This window comes from Schistocerca gregaria, chromosome 1 (genome assembly GCF_023897955.1).
Source record: "Schistocerca gregaria isolate iqSchGreg1 chromosome 1, iqSchGreg1.2, whole genome shotgun sequence".
NCBI classification, from domain to species: domain Eukaryota; kingdom Metazoa; phylum Arthropoda; class Insecta; order Orthoptera; family Acrididae; genus Schistocerca; species Schistocerca gregaria.
This window is the reverse complement of record NC_064920.1, coordinates 525,078,983-525,101,776: the sequence shown is the minus strand read 5'-3', so window position 1 is coordinate 525,101,776 and position 22,794 is coordinate 525,078,983. Positions and strand designations below refer to the sequence as shown.

Genomic DNA, 22,794 nt, shown 5'->3' with positions numbered 1-22,794 from the left:
AAAATAAATGTTTCATACATTTTTACTTGTAACTTCGGAAAATAGATACCTTTTGCGTGCTGAAAATGAGAATGTAGGTCACTTAAAAAGGAACGAGAAAAGTCGATTTTTTAATCATTTGCTACTCCACTGCGTTCGTAAACGAGATGGTAAAAGATCACAGTAAGCATTGATTCTCGGGGTTCATAAAAGTCCTGCAATTTTATATGGTGCGACGATCCATTAGATTTAGTAATTACCGGGGAAAGGCATTCAGCCACTAAGTGGAAATAACGGTAAAACCTATCATGTCATATCCCTCAAAAATACGAAGTGGAATATCCGAGCAGAGTAATGCAATTCCTCAGACAGCAGTTGAGGAATTTACGAATTTTTGATTGACCTGCTCTACCCCACGATTTACGACCGACAGAGCATGTCTGGGAAGTGATGGGAAGATGTATACTTTTAGACCAACACACGATCAGCAGTCTTCGTGAACTGACACAGTTTGTGACAAGAAATTCTCTATGATGATAGACGGAGGCTCTTTGCTTCCACGTTACAGCGAATACAAGAGTGTATTCATTCATATGGTGCTTTACGATGGATATCAGTCACGACTGTGATGAAAGTTTAATCATTTACTACTCGTTATGCGATAAAAATCTACACAACGTGTGAAAAATATTGTCCTGGTGGTTAATAAACGGCTGACGCTGACGCTGAAAAGACGAGCCTATCCTAGGCTCGAGGTGGTGCAGTTTCAACAAACTTTGTCATTCCTGCGGTTCCTGTAAAGCAGAGAAAGATATACTACCACTCTTGTTGGTTGGTCCCAGCTGGTGTAACCTGATAAAGAGAAAGACACATTCTGTTGGCGGATTAGTAAAACTTAATCCCTCAGCAGGTCAGGCCAACGCGTGGTTGGTCTGTGATGAGGTTGTTGGACCAGTCCACGGATGAGCCAGTTGAGGGGGTGTCCCACTTTCTCGTACAACTTCCTTACAATGCCGCGAAACCTGTCTCGGAGAGACAGGATCCCGATGTTCTCGTGGAGTTGGCACGTCGAGAAGCGCTTCGGAAGATGCACTGCAGTTTTCAGGGCGCGATTCTGCAGAGTCACAATGTGAGCATCTGCGGCTTTCCCCCAGACCATGGCCGCATGCTCTAACAGTGGGTGAACCAATGTTAGGTAAAGCGTCATGCCGTGTTGCGATAGCAATGACGACTGCGGGTTTATCAGCGGATACAGTTAATAAATGGCTACTCATTTACGTCGATGTATAACAAGTTCATGAAACTACATAGTAACCCCTTTCATTTACAGTTCTGTATGACACAGTGTCTGGGGACGGTGTGAGTCTGTATCGAGGAGGAAATGTTACCCACACAGTTCATGCCGTTCCATTCTACATATGGAACACAAATAGCTCTTTTTGACTGGAATCACATATTCGTCGGTTGAGCGTCTGATAAAATGCTATGGACTCTTCGATGCCTTTGACACACAAATAATCAAAATCCGAGGACGTTTTGTCCGACTGTTACGGCCAAGCTGCGCACGTTACGTACGTGATAGCCTCTTTCTTATCAGATGCGCTTTTGGTTTGGTGCGGCCACACCTCGTCCTTTTTGAAGTTTCCTTTGACATCTCTATTGCAGAGGGATTTCCCCCTACATTTCGTACCTAATTTTACATATTCTTTCTCCTTGATTACCGTCGTACACGGATCAGTCAGTTTCCTTTACAAATCAACGCAGGTAAAGTACATCCACATGACTTTTAAGATGCATCAAAAGAATCAAGCAAATATCCATGTACATTATCTAATTATAAAAGGAATGTAGTGTACATGCGATACAGAGTTTAGTGTTAGAAAGTATCAGCCATTGGCCCATTTTTTTTACTCCAACTGTTTCGAAATGCCTGCAGAACTTAGCTTTCCTCATCTTGGTGGTGTCCAAATATGCCTATATATGTGCTAATAAAGGGAAAATCCGTCAGACCGGCTGCTAATGAACGCTGTTCCCCAGGCGAGTGTGGTGCCGGCGCTGATCGGCTGGATTTTCTTCCCGCTGATCTCACACGCGCTGATTAACTCTGAGAAGGAATCGTCTGAAGCCAGCTGGCAGTTCCCCGTGGCCCACTGGATACCGGCGAATATGCAAGTGTCACCTGCATACGAGATACTGTACGTAGTCCAGTCTTTCTGTCTAATAGTGGCATCTCAGTCGACTAATTCTATAGACCTTTTCTTCATTCACATGATGCTGATGGTTGCAGCCGAGCTAGAAGTCTTGAGCGAGAATGTTTCAGCTATGAAAAAAGTTGATGGGAGTTTAATGAAAACAGAAAATGGAGGATGTGAACAAATCACCAAAGAAGTGCTCGGCCATGGAGATGGAAACTCTCGTAGCAAGGAAGATTTTTCAGGACAAGACATGACAGATCATCATATGTATGTACTGTTAGTGAAGAACGTTCGGCATCATCAGGCAATTCTTAAGTAAGTATGTGAACTACATTATACGATGATAATTTCTTTTTTGAGATACATGTCCTGTTTGAAATAGTTAGAATTAACAAAGTTACGTAGGAAAGAAAATCTAGGGAAATACACCTAAGCAAACATAAAATATCTCCACGAGCCTTTTTTGTCAACTTTTCGTGTTTTCATTTTTCAGTCTCAATACATTTCTTCTCATAAAGTCTAATTTATGACAAGTGATCCAACAAAAGTATTACTAGAGTGCGGGTATTGTTTTTCTTATGTTTCCTACAAGCTCGCGTAAGGGAATTTCTGCAAAATATTCGTTTAATAAAGAGCTTACCTCATAGTTTGATTCATGTGGTCCTTCAAGTCATTTTGTGGAGTCTACATTAGGATTGTTACACTACATAGCTGTTTGGAACAGTGGTTTAGTAGTTTTAAAAGCGTTTAAGAGTAAATAGGTATCGAAACAGATGGTGATGCATTTCTTTTAATAGACGTTAAACGGTAAAACTGAGAAGTAGTTAAGCTTACCGTTGTCACTCTCGAGCAAAAGATAAGTCTAGAGGTTGGTGGCGAAGAAGTAGTGGCTATAGAAGAAAAGATCCACTTCAGAAAACAGTATTAGAGGCTAGTCAAACATGTCTGTAGCTTAATGCTCACTTACAGAACCGTGGAAAAATATAATAGAGCAATAAATCAGAATAATTTTGCAAATGAGAATGCTTACTATTTAGTATTAAACTAGACAAATTAGTGAGAACAGCTATGAGGAAAAACGTTACTACTAAGAAATACTGAAGTTTGGACATTTTAAACCTATAATGAAATACATCGACTGTGTACAAAATATTGCCGTTTTCTGATGTAGCGAATTATGGGGATGGGAAATCTAAGAAAACTGACCCATTCAAGTATACTGGGATGGGAGGTTAGAAAGAAGAATGTACAAGGGTAACGAATGCGTACAGGGCCAACAGCAAACATTGTTGTTGAAACTCCCTGGCAGATTAAAACTGTGTGTTCGACCGAAACTCGAACTCGGGACCTTTGTCTTTCGCGAGAAAGCGCTCTAGCGTCTTTCTTTTTCTTGCGACCGGGACTCGAACCCGGAATCTCCTGCTTATATGACAGATGCTCTATCCGACTTTTGTCTTGTTTTATAAGACGGTGCTCTTTATAAAATAAAATATTTCTGGAAAACGTAAATAAGTAGACTTTTTTTTACATAATGGTGTAACAATATCAAACATAAACTGCTTCGATAAGGTTTTTTATATAAGGCGATATCCTTTATAAAATAAAATATTTGTGGAAAACTTAAATGAGTGGACTTTTTCTTTACATAGTGATGTAACAATAAAAATCAAAAACGGCTTCTGTCAGTAGAAAACAATAACGTTCCATGTCCCTCTCCTTGGGCGCGTTCCTCGCTAATCCCGTTGTACCTCGCGTTGGTGCCAGGTACGTTTTCACGTGTGGTGGTGGATTCTCTCCGCTGTCCTGGTCCTTTCTTGTTCTGAATACTTATAGGAAATAATTACAATCTCCTACCCGGGACACTCTAACTGGGTAGGGGATCAAGCAATGTATTCCCCAACAAATCAGCGTAATATGTTCTATATCTCAGATGTCTCATAAGCTGTGAGTGATGTTCTGGTAGTAAGGCCCAAAAGTCGAGTACACTCTTACTCCCGTCTCGGGAAAGGTAATGCCCAGTCAAACCCCGAATACAAATCACTGCGTTTGTCTTCTTTCGGATATAATAGGTCATATCTGGGAGAAGTAGTATCAGCAGTTCTACTGCTTGCGGCACTACACGAAGGAGGAAGGCGATGATATTTTGGACCAAACACCACAGGTCCGCCGAAGGCCCGCATATCAGTAGATGTTCTTCTGTGTTCGTTTATAACATTCCGCTGTGGACACAGTGGCTCATCCGCCATATGAGTAGTATGCCACCTGGAACGAGTCACATATTTACCATTTACCATCCGATACCACAGTGCGCGCGTATCAGGGTGTGGGTAATTCACTGTACGCCATACCCGTGACCAGGTAACTGTTGGTTGTCGGCGCTCTGCGGCATTATTCGGCCATCGTCGAGTCAAGATGCGATATATATCACGTGCCGTGACCGTCCTGGTAGTCGGTAGTTCCATATGTACATAACTGTGTTCCACGAAAAAGGTTCGCATATGGGCAAGCGATGGTGAGATGTGAGACACCGCTACCGGTGCCGAACGAAAAGGTGCAGCCAGTTCATATATCAAGGTGCCCGTCAGACTTCTCCGGTGACATGTCCACATCTTTACCATAGTGCTTACGAAAATAGCTACTGCTCGGTCGCGTTGGTGGACTAATCCAAGACCTTCACGACTACTGGGAAGGGTGAGGGTTTCGTATGCGACCCTGAAAAGCAGACCTGTGCTCACAAAATATCCTAATGCCTCCAGGAGTCGGCGCTCCATCAACACCAGCCTAGGAAGAACTGTGCCAGGTGGGGGACGCAAGAAGCAAGATAAGTGTGGGAAAAGGTAACCCGTTTGTATCATTCCCTGAGCCCTTAACCTGTGACTTTAGACACTTGAACGAATTGTTTGCAGAGGATGCCTATAGCTTAGTGCCGCCGAGTGTCGAACTTCTGTAGTGAAGACAATTCATAGGCATTTCCTCCTGTTGATCGCCTGTAATGGTGCTACACTTCCCGTCCGGAGTCCTCTCCCGATGTTTATCACTGCCGACTTTGTCATGTTCATATGACTTCCCTTAGTAATATCATACAAATTAATCCAATACAAAGACACTCTTGCCTCGTCGCCCGACCGTGCTAAAAACACTAGGTCATCCGCGTATGTTCTTCAAAAAACTTTTTGTGCCTTATTGTCAATCCTTGGAGTCGTTTCTGGTGCCCGCAGAGCAGTGGATCGACAGCGATGGCTCACAATATCGTCGACAGAGGCCACCCTTATCTGACCGAACATGAGATGGTGATAGTCCCCACCATGCGTCCCTTGAGAAGCACTCTGGATGAGGCGCCGTGGAGTAGTCTCATAATGACAGCGACAGAACTTTCTGGAAACTTCATCTGCGTTATCATTTCCGTGAGATAGGAATGGCTCACCCTGTAAAGGGCGCGATCGAAGTCTATCGATACCAGTGCACCCGGTAGACGACATGTTGTTGCCAGTGCGATAACATCGCGGTAGTCGCTGAGTGCCGTGTGTATACTGCTATCCCCTCCTAGCTGGTTTTTGTCGAGTGATATCACTTGGCGTAGTACGCGTTTAAAGCGTGCTACAATTATCCTGGTGTACATCTTGTAGCTCCAATTAAGAAGGGTCAGTGGCCGGTAGGCAATCCTCCCTGTACCGCCTGATGGTTTGTGGATATAGATGATAATTCCTTCCACGAAGGAGGGTGTTAGAGACACGTTGGGAGACATCAGTTCGCGGTACATGGCTGCCTGATCGTGTTCCGCTTCTTCATAGAGACGACCGTATTGTTCAACAAAGGCGTTGGAAATGTCCTTTTGCGTTGTCATACGGCGACCGTCCTGCAGTAGTACCATCTGTATTAATATTCGGCGGCTACGTTGTTTTTCTCTGACAACGTGATACATTGACAGTGATTCTCCACGGATTCGTTCAAAGGCCCTTGCGACACCGTTCAGAGAGCGGCACGTTATGGAAATTATTGGAGCCTGCACTCGTTTTATAGCAGCTCTCTGGTCCTTCAAAAATGGTTCAAATGGCTATGAGCACTATGGGACTTAACAGCTATGGTCATCAGTCCCTTAGAACTACTTAAACCTAACTAACCTAAGGACATCACACAACACCCAGTCATCACGAGGCAGAGAAAATCCCTGACCCCGCCGGGAATCTAACCCGGGAACACGGGCGCAGGAAGCGATAACGCTTTTGCACGACCACGAGCTGTGGACTCGCTGGTCCTGTGAAGGCGCTTGTACAGGAAGTTCGCGGAGCATCGCGAAATAAAATTCCGTCGTGTGGCGCCACCACGTCTTCTGCTCTCTTTCGTACGCAATTAATGCTCAACGCAATGCAGGCTTAACGCATTCCAGCCACCACTGCAGCGTCGTCGGATATGTCAGGAGGCGTCGTTCACATATGTGCCAAATGTCTTCGATTACGCGTCTGCACTCATCTTTTGTGAGGTGAGCTGTATTAAATTTCCAGACTGCGACTCCTCCACCTCCACACTCGTTGACGACGTATGCTATGTGATCTGAAAAGGCGACGGGGGCGGACACGTCGTCACCCCAGTCCCCCGTCCACCTCCTCCACTTTGCCTATGACACCGCCTTCCTTACCCTCGCTCTCACCCTATAACGCTTCCAACGCATACTCCATTCCACCTTAACCAGTTTACTGCTTGGTGCAACCCTTGGCTGCTCGAGATCAATCCTTCCAAAACCCAGGCAATCATCATAGGCAACACCACCCCTACCTTCCGTCACCTAGGTTTTTACCTAACAATATATGGCTGCCCCATTAACCTCACCCCCATCCTCAAGTACCTTGGTGTCTCCCTCGACTGCTGCCTTTCCCAGACCCCTATCTCCGCACAGCCCAAGCCACGCACCCGACTCTGTCTCCTTCTCCTCTCCGGTCAAACATGGGGTTTGGACCCCTCCACTATCCTCCACACATATCTATCCCTCATCCACCTCATCCTCTGCTATGCCCATCCCATCTGGATCTCCACCCCTCCCAGCTAATATGTCCATAAAAATCCTTGAAATCCATGAGCTCCACCTCGCCTATTGCATCCGCCTCCCATCTGCCATGCTCAAACGGATACAAATCCTTTACATCTCCCGCAAGCTCGATCGTCCAGATCCGCTTGTCTCTCCCCTCCTCACAAATCCTGGCCCATTGCTGCATCCTGCAATCTCTCCATCATCACACTCTCCATACCCTTGCCCAAGGTGGCTTCTGCCAACTTCGCCTCCCTGATGATGTCCTTGTTCCCTCCATCTACCCCTCCAACCAGATCTAACAGCCCCTCCCTCTCCCCCTTATTCTCCTGGGCTCCCTCTCTTACCCCCCCCCCCCACATTCCTTACCCCCTCCTCTCTCCCTTGTCTTCCTCCTCCCCTCCCCCTCCGTGGGATTCCAATCCCTACCCTCTCCCCTCCCTACCCACCCTTCTTTCACCCATGGGCTCCTTCACCCATTCTTCCCCCCTCCTTCCCCCATGTCTTTTCCCTACACCCAGTGGCATACGCACCTGCCCCCCCATCCCCCTTCGTCAGTGTGTTGGTGTCTGTTTCCCTGATGATCGTCACCACAATGGTTCTGTGCACCAGTGTTTATTCGCTTTGTACAACACTTTTTTCATCGGTGTCCTACGTTCGTGTATCCAACTGGATGTCTATGATTGTTTTAACTGTTGACATCCTTTGTGTACCCAGTTCCTTCAGTCGAATGGCTTCATATCTGTCGTGTTACATTTATCGTCACGTGTTACCATGCATTTTTTTCTATTGTTTGTCTTCTATTGTATCTGACGTTTTACCTATTGGCCGAAGAGCGGCATGTCTAGGCCGCTGCCGGCCCGCCTCATATGCTGAATGAATTTACAATAAAGAAAGAAAACATTAAAAAAGGTGATGGGTCACAATTCAGCATCGAGGATCGCAGATTCTAGAATACATGTTATTTAAATTCGATCGAGGCGACTTATAGACTGACTTGTGACGTAGGCGAACCATAGTCTATTGCCATGTATTGTCTCCCATGTATCGATGAGATTCATGTCCTGTATCAGTTGCCGTAGCTTTGGGCATAAATTATAGTGTGGGTGGACCGTGTACGTTGAAAAGATAGTAGAGAAGACAGTCATGATAGATGTACATATGATGTGAAATATGATCAAAGAGTCGAACGTCGCAGATATAATAAACACAGGAAATTAGTTCTAGGCGCCTTGAGCTTTCCTCAGAAAGGACTTGCAGGATAACGTTCCTGTGATCAATAACTGGAAACATAAGTTTTTGCAGAGGTTTCTTTTTCAGGTTAAGAAGTGAAGAGGTTTATATATCTCTGCATGGCATGGAGAGACGCTGATGCCATCTTGCATATTGTAGTTACGTGGTCAGTCCAGTTTAGGTTTTCATCTGTTATTACTCCTGGAGTGTTTAAGGTTAAAGATGGTAGGTATCCCAATATTTCTGTCTACTGAACCTAGAAAGACGAAGCAGTACCGATTGGGTTTTGAGTGGGTTGTGTTTTAACCCTATATCCTTCACCTGTTTGATATTGTTCATAGTATTGATATTGGAATGAAATCCTTCAACAGAGGTGAACAAAGTAAAATGCAGGAGTAGTTGTCACAGTCCAACTACATTATTAGCAGTATTACGTTACCCCTCCTCTCCAGAATCTCTACTCGATTATTATTACCTTCCAATCGGTCAATAAGTTAGGTACATTCATTCAATTTATTGATTTACTGAGATAGTAATGGAAGCACTTGAATACAACACACAAGACAGTGAAGCAAATAATCACAATATGCAAATCATCTGCGTAATTTAATAAAGAAGAAATACTGAAATTCTTTTTTAAAACTCAAATCTTGTAACTATGGTTGCTCTTAAAATTTGGACTATGGAGTTAATTATCTAGAAGTAGTCCTAACTCTCAGTCACATGAAGAGTTAGATTTACATTCTAGCAACATTAATTAATACAATTAATCTTGTAAATGATCATTCATAGTGGTATAATCGAAAGCCAGGCCATCAGGAATAGCACACTGTCGTAGCTAATAATGACTTAGATAAATGATTTGATCATGGTTTTCTATATTGTGCTAATGTTTCCGTCTCTATGTAACTTCCCCAACATATTTTCAATAATCTGCTCTCTGTGTCTCTTTAATATTTTCTCCTCCTACTTTTCCTAATAGGGCTAAATGAACTGTTCCTGGATACAGCCGGAAACATGTCACTAACTTGTCATTCACAGATTTATTTCCTCGCCTTTCTCTTTAAGCTGGGAACACGTACACTTTTGTAGTATACTGAAGGAAAGAAGATAAGACTAGTTTAAACAAAGTAACTTTCAAGCGTCTAAATTTCCAAGTCGTTTTTCACTGAGCAATTAGTTTTGGCAATGTATTAAGCCATCTTCAGAACCCTGAACGATATGTAGGAAGACTCACACCTCTGGTACAGTAAAAAGAGAGGCCAGCATTGAATGACCGGTATCCGTAGATGCTTGCACAGCGAACCCTTCAATGATTATATCACCACATCTTCCTACATGTCGGTCAGGGGGTCTGAAGACGGCGTAATATATCGCCGAAACTGGACATTTAGACGGCTGAAATATGTTTCATTTCGACATTCTGTATTGGACAGGCATCTGTATAAAGATGATTAGTTTATCTCCTGACAATGACAAAGGAGAGAGAATTCAGACCTTCTGGTAGGCAAGGTAGAATGTAAGCCATTCGTCTTAATGTGGCTAGCGTTTCTAGGGAAGATGTAAATTAGGGTGGAAATATAATGTTTAGAAATCCACAAAATTCGAACGCTAGTTCACTGCCTTAACCACTGCACCATTGTCCGTAAACTGATGGATTCCGGTGCGAACTGTCACAGAGTAAGGACTGAATTCAAGCACAAAAATCATTTATTCACTACAACACAGCATAAATAATACTTAATACCTCTTTTTCTTTCTTTTAGGCAGGATTTCCTTCGGTGACTGATTTCTTAAAACCTGGATAGATAGGGTAATGGATATCCTTCTGCAAAAGATGATTGTAATGGGTAGGACTGCTTCGCAGTTAGGAGCGCTCGAATTTCAGTAAGAAGGACACAGTTTTCTTTTAATGTGGAATATAAGAGGTCGTATTTACGGAGCTTAGATTCAGATAAGGAAGGAACCTTAGTAACTTGTGCAAATTAGTTGCATCCAGTCAACTGTACTAACACGTGATATGATAGTCGATGTTTGGATTGATGAAAATAGCATATAATAATCATGCAATCAATTATGTTGCAGAGCTTTCACCCTGCTGCAGGAAACCATGGACAAATCAATCTTCATTCTTCTTTTCGTCAACATGGCAGATTTATGTTCGTGTGTCTTTGCTACCGCTATAGTAAGTAACATTCTTCCTTATTTTCAGAACAGCAAAGTTATACGCTATAATGTATAGCTTTTCGTTAGACTGTATAGCTTTCGCTTTATGTAACATTAATTAGGAAAGTATAATAATAAATCCGATGACAAACGTATCGCGGGTAATTGTGAACCATTCTTGTGGAGACCACGATTACTGTCGAAGGACTTTTAATGCGATCCTGTCTGTTTTAATTATCCTGGAGTTGACCGTCTGGTTTTAAACTTTCTTTGCTTTTTGCGTTTAATTTGATTGGGAAACCGATGCGACTGAACTTAATATATACGTGGATGGACATGAGAAATTAAAGGCTGCAATATATTTTTCATCTGAGGTTATTACTTTACGAATGAAATATTCTGTTGCAGATTAATAAAAATGAATTTATTTGAATATTCCCAAAATAGTGATTCAAGTTTTACTTTTATTCAAGTACTAAAGCTGTTTGTGCAAGAATAAAAACATTATCGTCCATCGAACTTAGCAAACATATTCACGTTGCAGTGGATTTTGGTTTACTGGATATACCCCGATTAGCTTTGAAGCATAAGAATACCTTTACTACATGAAAATGTTTTTTTTATACTGCTAAGCTTTCCTGAAAACTTATCCACCTTTAAATACACTCTACGATATGTTCAGAATTATACACTTTTTGAATGAAAATTTGCAAAAGCTGCATCTTGTATCCACCTGTGAATGCACAAGATAAAATCTACTATTTCCCTTTATTCTGCGTCTGGAATGCTGTGAAAAGAAACACTTTATTACTTTCCTTCATCTCTACCTGTACCCTTTCTTAGGATATGGTCGTAATAGCGATCGTATACTTAAATCTGCCGCTGCTGCAGACTGCTCGCTCGCGGAGCAGCTGTGTACTGCCAGCGATATCCAATAAAATGCTGAAATTTCTTAAATAAAATGGGTAACATCCGGTGCGAACTTTGCAGTAATTGTGACAAACAGATTTTACTAGATAAATGTATTTTAACAGAAACAATTAAAATCTTTACACACCTTTTACAATCCCACCTACAAATGGCGTCGAATGAAAAGTACGTAAGAGCCTATTTCAACGTCACGGGTTCCTCTCCCATTCAGTCCGGGCAGAAGACAAGCGATTCTATTACAATATATTGCCTATTTACATCTTAAGAAATTCTTGTACAGTCTTTGTCATTTTGACTGCCTGTCATTTCTTCTGTGGCGGTTTTCACATCCACCGCCACAGATAGTATTTCACACTCTTTTAATAATAATTTATAATAGCAAAATTTATAATTATATATTTCCTCACAAAATTAAGTGTCCTTTTGAAATTCAATTAACAGAAATACATATAAATTACTTGTTACAGTGAGCATTATACATCGAAATGTTCTTTCAACTGTCACTTTGGATGTCTGCTGCCAGAGAACGTTACAGACTGTTGCTTTAAATCAAAGAGACACCAGAACATATGTGTTTCTTACTTTAAATGTAAGACTTAATTTAAATGTAAGACTTGTGAGTATGTTTTAGATTAACTTTGAATTATCAGTGACGAGCGACAAATGATTAATCAGCCTTACCAGAGACTTAAGCAATTAGGAGACTCTGAGGACAGTGGAAAAAGTACGACGGGAAATTGAATTCTCCTGCATTATTAGGAATTGGAAGAAACAAGGAGAAAAAAAGAGATGTGATAATTCTAACTCCATGTACAACCGAGTAGGCAAATGTAAATTTGCGACACGTAAACCCGAATTGTGGGGAAGTCTCCTCATGAGATCTAACACTAAATAGCAAACAGCTCGTGTGCAACGTGCAGATTGTTAATGGATTGTGCCAGACACGACGAACAGCTAAGATGGCCAAAACAAATAAATTTTATCGTTCTTCCTACAAATGTAGTGAAATCACTGTTGTTGTTGTTTTGGTCTTCAGTCCAGATACAGGTTTCATGCAGCTCTAGCCGCGCGGGATTAGCCGAGCGGTCTAGGGAGCTGCAGTCATGGACTGTGCGGCTAGTCCCGGCGGAGGTTTGAGTCCTCCCTCGGGCATGGGTGTGTGTGTCTGTCCTTAGGTTAATTTAGGTTAAGTAATGTGTAAACTTAGGGACTGATGACCTTAGCAGTTAAGTCCCATAAGATTTCACACACGTTTGAACGTTTTTTTGATGCTGCTCTACATGCAAGCATCTTCATCTCCCAGTACCTACTGCAACTTACATCCTTCTAAATCTGTGGAGTGTATTCATCTCTTGGTCTCCCTCTACGATTTTTACCCTTCATGCTGTCCTCCAATACTAAATTGGTGATCTCTTGATGGCTCATAATATGCTCTACCAACCGATCCCTTCTCCTATTCAAGTTGTGCCACAAATTTCTCTTCTCCCCAATTCTGTTCAATACCTCCTCATTAGTTATGTGATCTACCCATCTAATCTTTAGCATTCTTCTATAGCACCACATTTCGAAAGCTTCTGTTCCTTTCTTGTCTAAACTATTTATCGTCCATGTTTCCATTCCATACATGGCTACACTCCATACAAATACATTCAGATATGACTTCCTGACACTTAAATCTATACTCGATGTTAACAAATTTCTCTTCTTCAAAAATGCTTTCTTTGCCATTGCCAGTCTACATTTCATATCCTCTCTACTTTGACCATCATCCGTTATATTGCTCCCCAAATAGCTAAACTCATTTAGTACTTTAAAGGTCTCATTTCCTAATCTAGTTCCTGCAGCATCACACGATTTAATTCGACTACATTCAATTATTCTCGTTTTTCTTTTGTTGATGTTCATCTTATATCCTCCTTTCAAGACTCTGTCGATTCCGTTCAGCTGCTCTTCCAAGTTCTTTGCTGTCTCTGACAGATTACAATGTCATCGGCGAACCTCAAATTTTTTATTTCTTCTCCATGGATTTTAATTCCTATTCCGAAGTTTTCTTTTGTTTCCATTACTGCTTGCTCAATATACAGATTGAATAACATTGGGGAGAAGCTACCACCCTGTCTCACTCCCTTCCCAACCACTGCTTCCCTTTCATGCCCCTCGACTCTTATAACTGCCATCTGGTTTCTGTACAAATTGTAAACAGCCTTTCGCTCCCTGCCACCTTGAGAATCTGAAAGAGAGTATTCCAGTCAACATTGTCAAAAGCTTTCTCTAGGTCTACAAATGTTAGAAAGGTATGTTGGCCTTTCCTTAGTCCATTTTCTAAGATAAGTCGTACGCTCAGTATTGCTTCACGTGTTCCAACATTTCTACGGAATCCAAACTGATCTTCCCCGAGGTCGGCTTCCACCAGTTTTTCCATTCGTCTGTAAAGAATTCGTGTTAGCATTTTGCAGCAGCGACTTATTAAACTTATAGTTCGGTAATTTTCACATCTGTTGACACCTGCTTTCTTTGGAATTGGAATTATTGAATTCTTCTTGAAGTCTAAGGGTATTTCACGTGTCTCATACATCTTGCTCGCCAGATGGTAGAGTTTTGTTAGGCCTGGCTCTCAAAGGCTGTCAGTAGTTCTAATGGAATGTTATCTACTCCCGGGGCATGTTTCGACTTAGGTCTTTCAGTACTCTGTAAAATTCTTCTCGCAGTATCATATCTCCTATTTCATCTTCATCTCATTCTCTTCCATTTCTATAATATTGTCTTCAAGAACATCGCCCTTATATACACCCTCTATATACTCCTTCCACCTTTCTGCTTTCCTTTCTTTGCTTAGAACTAGGTTTCCATCTGAGCTCTTGACATTCATACAAGTGGTTCTCTTTTCTCCAAAGGTCTCTTTAGTTATCCTGTAGGCACTAATTATCTTACCCCTAGTGATATGTGCCTCTACGTCGTTACATTCGTCCTGTAGCCATCCCTGCTTAGCCGTTTTGCTCTTCCTGTCGATCTCATTTCTGAGACGTTTGTATTCCTTTTTGCCTGCTTCATTTACTGCATTTTTATATTTTTTTCTTTTACCAGTTAAATTAATATCTCTTCTGTTATCCAAGGAATCACTACTTATTCTATGTCATGATGGTAGCGTCCACACAGCAATCGCTTCCTGCAGCAGGCCTGGCAGGATAAAAGCTCAAAACTTTTCAAACTCTGTAGATTCATTAATACCATTGGTGGTATGTATTGTAGTACCTCGTGCACCGTTGAAGCTTCTACTGCTAGTCGGCGATCCAGTCGTAGCACTAAAGTTGCCAAAAATTCAAAAGTCCGAGTTGATAGATAGCAGGAAATTTAAAAACTAGTGCAATATTCAAAACAAATCAAAGCTCGTAAATGGTAGTTAATTTTTTTAAAAAAATGGCAGAAAAAAAGATAGCTGTGGTGGTAAATTAAAATGTTAGAAGAAAATTAGACAAATATAGCTGAATTATTTTTTGGAAATTTCACATATCCGGCATTTTCCAGCTAGTCATAACGTAGTATTAAAGATAGTTTTCACTGTTTCTGTGACAGTGTTGTAGACATACATACCACTGTATCTAGTAAAGTTGTGGTTTTTACCCCACCCCTCCGTTCTATCCGTCTCAGTCTTTTCCAGCCTATTTAATGAAGTATTAAAAGAATCCTTTTCCCACCTTCCAGTTAATCAGAGAGAGTAGTCAACTGATTATCAAAAAGTAGTAGTAAGACTTTAAGTATCTCTCAGTTGGAAGTCATATATATTCTTTATATCTGTAGAAGTCAGAGATGTTTACATGAATGTTGCATAATATTACAATGATCCCTAAAAATGATGTCAAATTTCTATATTTTCGTGAAAGGAGTCGAAGATATTTTCATACCCCTGACTGTAATCACCCCAATATTATCTGCATTATTCTCGTTATATTTGTACACATATAGACATCTCTTCTGAAATAGTGTAAAAATGGCGGCCAGTTGCATTATTTATGTGAAAGTCAAGGATATTTGCATGTGACAGCATGGACGCATACGTTCGCTACACACACACACACACACACACACACACACACACACACAAATACACGCACTGCTAGGTGAGAGGAATCATGATTAGCTGACATAATATTGGACTGGACAACGATGAAAATTTTGCAGGGTGAGCACCATCGCCATGCTTATAAATGGGTGGGAAACAGTTTACTATCTGACAACCCTCGATCATGACAGGCACCTCTGACAATGACTAAGCTACGCAACACGTCTTCCTGATTTTATAGAACGCCACCACGATGGGCCAGCAAGTAAAAGTGAGATTAGTTCCCATTAATAAGCACATTTCCTATCTTGTAGCTATTCAACAAATTTCGGAGGAAAACGAGTTTAAAGTTTCGAGGTATCCCCAGGAGACTCAAGTTCTACTAATGCGCAAATTGAATGTTTTGTAACGTCAAGGGAACAGATAACGGGGACTCACATTAGGGCCTCACATTTTTTCGTAATAATTTTTCCACTCTTTACGACGCATGTAAATTATATACGTGTTACAAAGGCGGAATTGCTTGCTGGATGTATTCCAGTCCCTGTCTGCCCCTATAGTTATTAGCCTCCACTGCTCCCTCTGGTACGATGGACGTTACTCCAAGATATCTTAGCTCGTGTCCTATTATGCTGTCCCGTCTTCTTGTCATTGTTTTCCATATGTTCCTCGTGGTGTCGTCCGAAGATTAAGGTGCCGAAGCGAAGTTGGTACCTTACAACGCAATCACAAGTAGAGATAATCGCTACAAGCAGCATCGACGAATGAGCGTCACTGGCGTAGTCACGCCCTCAAACGCTTCGCTACGCCTCCACAACGGCTCCTTCCACTCGTAGTCAAGCACAGAACCACTCAGTCTCAATCTGCAACCTCAGAGTAAGATGACAGCATCGTCTTCTAGCACGCCAACACAAGGTGAATGTTGAGTGTTTTGATTGAGAGACTTTTTATAAAACATGTAACAAAGTGAAGTAATGTCTCGTATGTTATAGTTTCCACTTGGTCGCCTCCTGGAGCACACCCATCGCTGTACCGACGAGTGTGTTTTCGTGTGGTAAAACAGTCATTTGCTCATACACTGCTGGCCATTAAAATTGCTATACGATGAAGAAATGTAGATGTTAAACGGGTATTCATTGAACAAATATATTATGATAGAACATACATGTGATTACATATTCACGCAATTTGGGTGCATAGATCCTGAGAAATCAGTACCCAGAATAACCATCTCCCGCCGTAATAACGGCTTGATACGCCTGGGCATTGAGTCAAACAGAGCTTGGATGGCGTGTACAGGTACAGCTGCCCATGCAGCTTCAACGCGATACCACAGTTCATCAAGAGTAGTTAGGGCCTGGCATATTGTGACGAGCCAGTTTCTCGGCCACCATTGACCAGGCTTTTTAAATTGGTAAGAGATCTGGAGAATGTGCTGGCCAGGGCAGCAGTCGAACATATTCTGTATCCAGAAAGGCCCGTACAGGACCTGCAACATGCGGTCGTACATTATCCTGCTGAAATGTAGGGTTTCGCAGGGATCGAATGAGGGGTGGAGCCACGGGTCGTAACACATCTGAAATGTAACGTCCACTGTTCAAAGTGCGGTCAGTGCGAACAAGAGACGACCGAGACGTGTAACCAATAGCACCCCATACCATCACGCCGAGTGATACGCCAATATGGCGATGACGAATACACGCTTCCAATGTGCGTTCACCGCGATGTCGCCAAACACGGTTGCGACCATCATGATGCTGTAAACAGAACGTGGATTCATCCGAAATAATGACGTTTTGCCATTGGTGCACCCAGGTTCGTCTTTGAGTACACCATCGCAGGCGCTCCTGTCTGTGATGCAGCGTCAAGGATAACTGCAGCCACGGTCTCCGAGCTGATAGTGCATGCTGCTGCAAACGTCATCGAACTCTTCGTGCACGTGATTGTTGTCTTGCGAACTTCCCCTTCTGTTGACTCAGGGATAGAGACGTGGCTGCACGATCCGTTACAGCCATGCGGGTAAGATGCCTGTCATCTGGAGTGCTAGTGATACGACGCCGTTGGGATCCAGCACGGGGTTCCGTATTACCCTCCTGAACCCACCGATTTCATATTCTGCTAACAGTCATTGGATCTAGATCAACGCTAGCAGCAATGTCGTGATACGATAAAGTGCGATCGCGATAGGCTACAATCCGATCTTTATCAAAGTCGGAAACGCGATGGTACGCATTTCTCCTCCTTACACGATGCAACACAACAACGATTCACCAGGCAACGTCGGTCAACTGCTGTATATGTATGAGAAATCTGTTGGAAACTTTCCTCATGTCAGCGTGTTGTAGGTGTCGCCACCGGCGCCAACCTTGTGCGAATACTCTGAAAAGCTAATCATTTGCATATCACAGCATCTTCTTCCTGTCGGTTAAATTTCGCGTCTGTAACACGTCATATTCGTGGTATAGCAATTTTAATGGCCAGTAGTGAAGTATTTGCAGAGAACCGCTTAATCTTCGCGTGATCGGATCATCTAGTTTTCGACGTTGTTCTGCAATACTACATCTCCAACTCTTGGATTATTCCATTTTCCCACTGTCAATAATTTACTAAAACACCACGCTGTGCTCGAATCGTACATTCTCAGAAACTCCTTCTCAAATTAAGGCCTATGTTAGATAGAAGTACTGTTTGTCAGCCATTCCTTCTTCGGCTGTGCTAGTCTGCTTTGTTCTTCTTGATTTGTTCGTTATGAGTTATTTTGTATTCAAGGTAGAAGAATTGCTTTACTTCGTTTACTTCGTGATCACCAATTTTGATGTTGAGTCTCTTGCTATTCTCATTTCTGATACCTCTCAATACTTTCATATTTTTCCAGTTCACTCTCAATCCACTTTCATTCAACAGATCATACTTCTTCATCCTCACTACGGATAGCAATTTTATCAAAGAATCACCTCATCGATATCCTTTCACTCTGCATATTAATCCTACTTTTATTTCCGTAATTGTTTTTCCCATGCATAAATTGAACAATTGGGACGGAACACTACATTATTAATCCTACCACTTCATTATTATTCTTTCGGTCCTACTGTTCCCTCTCGGTTCTTCTAATTATTGTTTATTACCCGTTTTCATCTATACCTTTCTTCAATTTTTCACAGAATTTCGAACATCTAGCGTCATTTTACATTGTCCAACGTTTCTCCCGTTTTCCCATACCCTATGATAGTGTCTTAATTTTTCTTCAGTCTTGCTTCCATGATCCAGCGCAAAGTGAGAACTGCCTCTCTGATGTCTTTGTCTTTCGTAAAGACAAATTGATCTTCATGTAACGTATATTTAGTTTTACGTGCTTCAATATATGATTCTTGTCAGCAGCATGGATACATGAGATGTAAGCTAACTGTGCGATTGTTCTCGCAGTTATCTGCCCTTGTCTATTCCCAGTAGTGTGAATGGTAGTTCCTCCAAAGCCTGACAGTACCCTGCCAGTGTCATAGATTCTAAAAACCAGTATGAATAGCCAGTTGGTTGCCATTCCCTTCGATGATCTTAGAAATTCCAGTGGATTGTTATCTTTGCCTTCCGCGTCATTTGATCGCAAGTCATGTGGATTTCTGTTAATCTCTGACATACTGGATCCCCTATGTCTTCCAGATCGACTCCAGTACGTTCTTGTATCAAAACATTAAACAAGTCCTTGCCCACAAAAAGGCCTTTGGTGGACTCTCTCCATCTATCCGCTCTCACCTCTGCGCTTAGCAGTGGTAATTCTGTTGCACACTGAGTCACTGAGTCATCACACTTGCTTTTATTTCCGCCGAAGGTTGTTTTCACTTATCTATGTACAGAATCAGTCCTACCGACGATCATTTCTTTTTCGTTTTCTGCACATTCTTCCTGTAGCCATTTCACCTGGGGTGCCTTTTACTTACTATTCATTTAATTCCTAAGGGGTTTAGTATTTCCGTACGCTTGTTACTTCCTACTTTCATCGATCAACTTAAGTATTTCTTCTGTTACCCAAGGCTTCTTTCCAGTTACTTCTCAAGTACCTATGTTTATCTGTGTAAAATATGTGACTGCCCTTTTTAAAGATATTAACTTATTTTCAGCGAACTACCTGCTCTGGTATCCCTTACCTCACTGATAATACAGGGTGTCTCAAAAGAGTGACCAGATTTTACATAGAATTATTTATTAGGAATAAGGGCTCAACACCAACAAATTGCATACTAAATTACTCATAAAAGACAGGAGTTTATAAAAATCCATCATAAATGTTCAATACATCCTCCATTGGCTGCACGGAAGACATCTAGACGATAGCCGAATTCATCCCAAACTGAGCATAAGGTGTCTTCTGTCACTGAAGCTACAGCAGCTGTTATTCTGGTTTTTAGTTCATCAACATCATAAGGTAAGAGAGGAACGTAAACACGTTGTTTAACGTATCCCCACAGGAAGAAATTACATGGTGTTAAGTCAGGGGACCAAGGAGGCCAAGAGTGTAAGTCCTGGTCTCGCGGTCCTGTACGCCCTATCCAACGTTTAGGCACGTCGGCACTGAGAAAACTGCGCACGTTGTTGTGCGAGTGCTGTGGTACTCCATCTTGCTGATAGATTACATTGTCAGAGTCAAGTTTTGGGAATAACCAGTTCGGTAGCATTGCAAGATATGATTGTCCTGTTACGGTTTTTTCTTCAAAAAGGTAGGGTCCATAAACCTTGCTTTGCGAAACGGCACAAAAACATCCACTTGTGGTGAATCAAGTTCGTATTCAGTTGTTTCATGAGGATTTTCGAGCCCCCATGTACGCACATTACGACGGTGTACCTTACTGCTAATATGGAAAGTTGCCTCATCACTGAATATTAACTGTGACATAAAAATGACATCTTCCATGTCCTCTAAAATAGCATTGCTGAAGTCCACCCGCTTCACTTTGTCAGTATCTCGAAGAGCTTCTGCCACGCGGGATTAGCCGAGTGGTCTAAGGCGCTACAGTCATGGACTGTGCGGCTGGTCCCGGCGAAGGTTCGAGTCCTCCCTCGGGCATGGGTGTGTGTCTTTGTCCTTAGGATAATTTAGATTAAATAGTGTGTAAGCTTAGCGACTGATGACCTTAGCAGTTAAATCCCAATAGATTTCATACGTATTATAACATTTTTTGAAGAGCTTCTACCAGTTGTAATCGGTATGGTTTGAGGGCGAAACGACGCCGTAACACACGCCACATTGTCAGGCCCGGTAACGCAGCTTTATCGCCTGGCACGACGCATAGACTTCCTGGGGCTCCGCTAAATGCTCGTCGGATTTGTTTCATTATTTGTTCAGGAACGCGTGGCCGTCCAGGACTTTTGTCTTTACAGAGGCACCCTGCTTCCTGAGACTGTTTATACCACCGTCGAATGTTCTTTGGTGATGGTGGTTTAGCACGAAAACGAATATGAAACGCTCGATGAACTGCGGTAATTGAGTTAGGCTAAATGCAATGACACAATACGCGAGAACGCCGTAATTGTGTGACAATGGCTGCACGCTCCAGGTCAGAGCTCATAGCGACATCTAGCGGATGTTTTCTGAAACTCCAGACCATGCCGATTACATCTAGCGCTGTTTCGGTTACCTAGTGACATTTGTCTCAATATTATTACAACTTAAAATCGAGTCATTCTTTCTGGGTCACCCTGTATTCTGAGAGAACTTCCAACACGTCTCACGGTTACTCAGTATTTCAGTGAAACTTCCTTCCACACTGATTCTTCCAGACGATTCTACTACATTATAGTCTACTCTTCATTACGCACCTGGTTGCGCCCTACAATATAATATATGAATTAGAAATCTCTGATCATGGTAAAATTCAACCGAGATCTTTTTGTATCTCCAGGTCTTTTATATGTGTACATCTTGCCCTTGTTATTCTTGACTAGTGTGATCGCTGTAAGATCAGAAATACATTGCAAACAGAATTAGTCTTTCTCTTGTTTCATTATTACTGCAAGGCACACGCTTCCCAATAACACTTCCATCCGTTTCTTCTCGTTCCAGTACCCTATAAATATTAGACTTCCATATCCGATTACACATTCAATTACCGTTGAAAACCCTTAAATAGTTTCTACATCTCTTCACCTTCTGCTTGTGTTCTTGATGTGTATACCTCAACTATCGTTGTCGACGTTAGTATGCTGTCGAATCTTAACAGAAAAACCCTACCACGCAACTGTTCACAGTAATTCACTCTCTACTCTACTTGCTTATTCTTAACGAATATTATTGATGTTAAACCATTTTTCTGTGCTGTAGATGTTACCCTATATTTGTCTGACCAGAAACCGTCATCTTTATTCCATTCCACTTCACTAACTTCCACAACATCTAGATTGAACTTTTGCATTTTACTCTTCAGATTTTCTAACTTTCCTACCATCTTGAATCTTCTTACATTCCAATATACAACTTGTAGAGTATCATCCTGTTGTTGTTATTCTATTTTTTCTCATGGTCACCTACCTCTTTGCAGTTCATTTTGAAGGATTCTAATGGGGGACTTACCTTGAACCTTTTGCAAATGTAGAGATCATCATGATATTTTTTCAATTACAGTCTACACCACCTGTGGCTACACCACACATTTCTTTAAAGCAGTGGTTTCCATTGCCTTCAGCATCTACATGCCATTGATCAGTGCTGAATCTTCCACCTTTCTTGGAATGTTTCCCACCACAAGGGCAAGCAAGTGCCCTGAATAATTGTCAGCCTCTCAGTAGGGGGATAAATTTTGTTGTTGTGGTTTGCCTACATCAGTAGCAAGCACATTTTTGGGGGCAAACCTACTGTTCTGCTTCACTTCAGCCCTCAGCCTATTGTTCTATTTTGATTGACAGGTGCTTAATCTATTGTTCTGCTAAGCCTGGTGGTTGATTTATGACCCCTGGTGGTAATTCGTCCTTCTGATAACACCCCTCCCCTCAAATCCCTCTCTGTCCTCCTCCCTTCCTGATACAAGCACACTCTCAAGCCTAAGTTATTCAAGTAGCCTCCTCCCACTCTACCAATTTGATTGATTAATCGGTTAAATAGATCAATTAATTAACCCCTCCCAAACTGGAAAATTCACCAGCCATCCTCTCCTACCCCAATCTGGAAACTGGCGAGTCATGCTGAAGAGGAGTGATCTCAATACAGGAAATTCAAT

General features: G+C 42.0%; 1 protein-coding gene across 1 annotated transcript in view; it reads left to right on the top strand.

Annotated features, from left to right (window-relative positions):
* LOC126357817 (odorant receptor Or1-like) overlaps positions 1-22,794 on the top strand; it is a 66,481-nt gene that overhangs the window by 6,614 nt on the left and 37,073 nt on the right. The window contains exons 2-3 of the mRNA XM_050007494.1: positions 2,017-2,489; positions 10,516-10,615. Of these exons, the coding sequence (XP_049863451.1) occupies positions 2,017-2,489; positions 10,516-10,615 (573 nt within the window). The remainder of the gene's footprint in view (positions 1-2,016; positions 2,490-10,515; positions 10,616-22,794) is intronic.